The sequence below is a fragment of the Triticum aestivum genome, chromosome 2D (assembly GCF_018294505.1).
Source record: "Triticum aestivum cultivar Chinese Spring chromosome 2D, IWGSC CS RefSeq v2.1, whole genome shotgun sequence".
NCBI lineage: Eukaryota > Viridiplantae > Streptophyta > Magnoliopsida > Poales > Poaceae > Triticum > Triticum aestivum.
The window spans coordinates 623156164-623161892 of NC_057799.1; the positions used below are offsets into that span (position 1 = coordinate 623156164).

The window sequence follows — 5729 nt, forward strand, 5'->3', positions numbered from 1 at the left end:
CCTAAGCACTACGTGAATATGAACGGAGGCGTAAAATGTGGAGGGGGCGCCGCACACGGCCAGGAATCAATGTTGTGTGTTCTAGCGGTGCCCTCACCCCCCCCCCCCCCCACACACACACACACACATATATATATATATATATGTATGTATATATATATATAGGTGGGAGAGGGAGAGGGGCAGCAAGGGGCACCCCAAGTAGGAGTAATCCTACTTGGGCGCCTCCCACAAGTCGGCCTGCCCTCCATCCATAAGTGGCGGAGGGGGAAGGAAAGAGAGAGGGGAGAGAGGGAAAGGAGGAGGCCGAATCCCCCCCTTTCCTTCTCCCTTCCCTTCCTTCCTTCTCCACCTATTTCGGCCTATATGGGGGCGCACCAGCCCACCAGGGGCTGGTCTGTCCCTCTCTTGGGCCATAAGGCCCATATCTTTGGCGGGGGTGCCCGGAACCCCTTTCCGGTGGCCCGATATGTACCCGGTACCCTCGAAACACTTCCGGTGTCCGAATACTATCGTCCTGTGTATGAATCATTACCTCTCGACCATTTGGAGACTCCTCGTCATGTCCGTGATCTTATCCGGGACTCCAAACTACATTCGGTCACTAAATCACATAACTCATATAATACAAAATCGTCATCGAACGTTAAGCGTGCGGACCCTACGGGTTTGAGAACTATGTAGACATGACCGAGACACCTCTCCGGTCCATAACCAACAGCGGAACCTGGATGCTCATATTGGTTCCTACATATTCTACGAAGATCTTTATCGGTCGTACCGTAATGACAACATACGTTATTCCCTTTGTCATCGGTATGTTACTTGCCCGAGATTCGATCGTTGGTATCTTCATACCTAGTTCAATCTCGTTACCGGCAAGTCTCCTTACTCGTTCCGTAATACATAATCCCGCAACTAACTCATTAGTCACATTGCTTGCAAGGCTTATTATGATGTGCATTACCGAGAAGGCCCAGAGATACCTCTTCGATACTCGGAGTGACAAATCCTAATCTCGATCTATGCCAACCCAACAAACACCTTCGGAGACACCTGTAGAGTATCTTTATAATCACTCAGTTACGTTGTGACGTTTGATAGCACACAAGGTATTCCTCCGGTATCCGGGAGTTGTATAATCTCATAGTCAAAGGAATAGGTATATGCCATGAAGAAAGCAATAGCAATAAAACTTAACGATCATTATGCTAAGGGTCTTGTCCATCACATCATTCTCCTAATGATGTGATTCCGTTTATCAAATGACAACACATGTCTATGGTTAGGAAACTTAACCATCTTTGATTAACGAGCTAGTCTAGTAGAGGCTTACTAGGGACACTGTGTTTTGTCTATGTATCCACACATGTGTCAAGTTTCCGGTTAATACAATTCTAGCATGAATAATAAACATTTATCATGATATAAGGAAATATAAATAACAACTTATTATTGCCTCTAGGCATATTTCCTTCACATCCTACATGTTTTAATGAGGTTAACTTATAATTCGTGGAACATGTTTGTAAATGCCTAAGCAACAACTGAAACACTATGACATTTTAGAGATTGGCAAGCATTTGATCATTATTCTCTAAATGTCATTATTAATTAAATTATTTTCCTATCTTTCATGAAAATTTAAATGGTACATACAAACTTAATTAAGCAAGTCATGTGCAAAATTGTTGCACTAATTTTGGTACATAACCTGAATATGAACAAGAAATAAGCAGTTTGTCTTGATGGATATATATACGAAATTATACCCGTAGACAACCATAGGCTGAACTAATCGTACGACAATAACTACAAAGGTATTTAATAATATTCATGCTAATAAGCATTAAACGCACTAGCCAACTAGATTAAGCAAATAAGATGTTGCTTTCTAGGAACATTAATAAAAATTCAGCCACCACCTAGAATTTTCGTTTTTAAAGCGTATTTCTGGACAGTTGTATAAATAAATGGTCGAATCTGTATATTGAAGCTAATAAGTATAGTGTATTGAGTAGACTGCATCTATCCCAAATGAGACCTGATTGGATCTTTCATTTTCAACAGATGAGCTTGCCGACACTATTCATGATGATTTGATATGACTTACCAGCATACAATATACTATATATTATCCATGTGTTTATAAACTTATATGGTTGGACACACATCCAAGATAATGAAAAATTAATACATAGCCATAATATGGACTGATAGATAATGTTATATAGCTAGCTCGTGCGAATTCACGTGCTGACGACTAGTAATCATAATAATCTAGCCCTGCACGCATCTGTGCCACTGCCCGGACGTAGGTTGCACGAGAATTCAGAGCCGGTCCATGGACCATTTCCATGTAGTCGATGGTGCCACTAACACGTACCTTTGACCTTCTCCCGTTTCTCATCTCAGTGGGAGAAGGACGGAGCGAGTAGAGTGCAAAGTTGAACCCGTTCCAGTCAAGACCAAGATACATACATGGCGCACACTGCACAGGTGTGTATCGACCCATACACCGCGACAACTTCCTCTACGTCGATCGACCGGGCGTTTGCTGGGCTTCACGCTCACGCGGCCAGATTCGACTCTGTCTAGACTGATTACGCACGCAGGAAGTAGGAAGTACTATACCACTAGTAGTGGTAGCTCGCCTTTTCTGGTGCGATCGGCGGCGGCTTTCATCAGGATTCGATTCCACCAGGGTACGCACGTACTTTACGTAGTACGCCTATCCACACAAGGCGAAAAGGCTTGCCGGCTGTTGCACTATTCTCCCTCTGTCTCCGAAATTTCCATGACAGAGCACTCTGCACTCCAGGGGGTGACGTTGTGGGGGAGGCCGTGTCCATGTCCTTCCTGTGTAGAGTGTAGGCTTTTCCAATGCAGACCCTAAAACTTAAAACAAAAGCGGAGCCCGTGTATTTGGAGTTGGCTGCATTATTTCAACGAGAAAACCCCTCACTGTCTCAACCCTCTCCACTACCATCCCGCCCTCTCCACCTCAATTTTCTTTCTTTTTCGCCGCCGCCGCCGCATGGACCTGTACGAAAAGTTGCCGGAGACAGCGGAGGTGGACGATCAAATCGGCGACACAGCTCACAGCAAGCCTGCTGACTCGAACAGAAGGCAAAGGAGGCATGGCTCAAAAAGAATGGTGGTGGGTGTGATAACGGACGGGGTGCAGGGGGAACGGTGACTGGGACGCGAGGCGCTGCCGCCGCCGCCGCCGTCCATGCACACGCCGTCCTGGCCAAAAACAATACTACAAGGCTCCCTACTTTTACGTTGCCCAGCATCTCGGCAGGCAATCCCACGGGGTGCTATTCATTTGAAATTCAAATTTGCCGGACCTGAATGGACATTTAAAAGATGCGGTTGGATGGACGGCTCCGACATTCATGTCCGCGGACGGATACCTTGTCAGTTTTGGCGGTCGGCCTCAAAGATGGCCTGACCAGCCACAGCAGCCATGAGCACGAGCGCGTATACTCTTTTTTTTTTGTCTCTTCTCACGTGTTTTTTCTGTTGTTGCGAATTTTCTCTATTCGAGATTGACCGAGCTGCCAATGCTTAATTACTTGAGTAAGTTACTGGCGGGACGGGAGTGTGCCATTATTAACAGCGCGTCTAACTTGTCTGGAACTACCGCCAGTCCCTACGACCAGGAAGAGAGAGAAAGAAAAATCCAGGATCGACGTAGTAGCATCCAGATCACGAACGGTCGGTGTCACGCAATGAACTCGTAATTTCCCTCCGACCATGTATGGCTGGCGGCCGCCGGGGTTTCCTGCCTAACCACGCGCCGTCGCTGTTGCAGTAGTGACTATTACATCAGACCGGACAAGTGACGTGCACGAAGACTCCGGCAGGTCGTCGCGCGCGGCCATATCCCGCTCCGTCTCCACGCGCACACGGCTCCGCCTCCGCCTCCGCCTCCGCGCCACACCCACCGCGGACGCCCGAGTCCAACACCTTGGTGCGCAAGGCTGATGACGCTGCCTATAAATTGACCCGCCCCGCGCCGTCACTCCTCCCACCCCCACAGCACACCATAGAGCTCGCTCCATCGTCGCCCAGACCTGCAGTCAGCAGCGCCGCACGCCGCTCAATTCCGTCCCACCATTCCTAATCCAACGGTCCCTCTTTTGATCGATGGCAGCCATGAAGGTGATTACTTGCAGTCGATCGAATTGGGATTTCTCTCCTCTTCTGCTTTTGATTGCACACGACCGGTTTTGCTGATCATGTTTTCTTGTTTGGCGGCCGGGGAATTCAGGTTGTGCTGAAGCTGGACGTGCACGACGACAGGCAGAAGCAGAAGGCCATCAAGCTGGTCTCCGCGCTCCACGGTAGTAATCCCCTGTTTCTCTCATCTTCTTGCTCTGCTTCGTCTTGATCATGTGGGAATTAATTAGCGGTCATCCATGTCTGAATTTGACACTAGTTCTGAGTTCTGACGACAACAACCCTCGCTTCCCCAGGGATCGACCAGATCGCCGTGGACATGAAGGACCAGAAGATGACGGTCGTCGGCACCGTCGACCCCGTCGCCGTCGTGGCCAGGCTGCGCAGCAAGCCGTTCACCACGGCGCAGATCTTCTCGGTCGGCCCGGCCAAGGAGGAGAAGAAGGACGGTGATAAGAAGGAGGGCGAGAAGAACGACGCGGGCAAGCAGGTGGAGTACCTGCAGTACTGGTACCCGCCGCCGCCGTACCACCCGCACCTGTGCCACCTCGCCGAGGAGGACCCCAACTCGTGCGTCATCTGTTGATCGACGCGCGCCGCCGAGTCCCGCCCCGCCATTGTACACTTTGTAGCTGGCCTTCCTTCCTGCCTGCCGATCGATCAGCCTACCTGCACCGGTGATCAACGGCGTGCGTTATATATATGGATGGCCGTGTAAGGCGTGAGTTGCGCCGGTGATCCGGCAGCTGTACAGCACACCTGCATGTGCCTGTGCATCTGCTTAGCTTGTAATGTGCAGATACAGAATTACAAGAAAAGTGTGGAGAAGGAGCAGATAGAATTGCTGCAGTTATTTTTCAGATCATCAAATTGATGAATTGATCTTCAATGGTGATGAGAAAATAATCAGATCTGAATAGCAGAGCTGCGCATCCAGTCTTGAGTTGACAATCTGAAAAGAAAGTTGATGGAGTACTACGGCAAACTAAACACGCACGGTTTAGATGGCTAGGTTCCTTTTGGCAAAACCAGTCTGCCAGGGTTCAAGTTATGAACTTGACGCGGATGCTCGCATGTTATGTTTGCTGAATATTTCAGATTCTTCGGCGCTACTCTTTCAGCGGTGTCATGTGTCCGCCAACCACAAGACGTCTATAACGATTTGCATTAAGCAAGTCAGGCACAAAGAGATGATAAATTCAGGTTGGTCTCTCGTGCATCTTTACATTTACCAATAGAAACTCTGAACTCCAAAGCTATCCAGCTGTGCTCCATCTAAGAGTTGCTTTCAGCAGTCAATGATCTCGATAACAACGTGTAAAAAGGATTCCAAGCTTTCGGACCGTTTTTTATTACTCATGAATGTTTTCATCGGTACGAGTCCTAACACATGATTACGACCTAATACATTGCTAATCATCCATCTCACAAATACACATTCTTAATTGCAGGTCCTAATCGCTGCTCCAACTACACATAGTATTTAGTTTATATCCAACATCTTTTTGTGTTCAACGGACGGCTGCAAGCCATGCGCATTT

General features: G+C 48.0%; 1 protein-coding gene across 1 annotated transcript; it reads left to right on the top strand.

Moving 5' to 3' along the window:
- The first annotated feature begins 3919 nt into the window (after positions 1-3919).
- Positions 3920-5048, top strand: LOC123055064 (heavy metal-associated isoprenylated plant protein 39). Its single transcript, XM_044478972.1, has 3 exons — positions 3920-4170; positions 4280-4352; positions 4485-5048. Exons 1-3 carry the CDS (start codon positions 4156-4158, stop codon positions 4772-4774), a joined length of 378 nt encoding a protein of 125 aa, XP_044334907.1. The 5' UTR covers positions 3920-4155; the 3' UTR covers positions 4775-5048.
- Positions 5049-5729: the final 681 nt, after the last annotated feature.

Coding starts and splice junctions, on each gene's coding strand:
- LOC123055064 (XM_044478972.1), top strand. Junction 4,353..4,484: donor GCTGGTCTCCGCGCTCCACG/GTAGTAATCCCC, acceptor TCGCTTCCCCAG/GGATCGACCAGATCGCCGTG.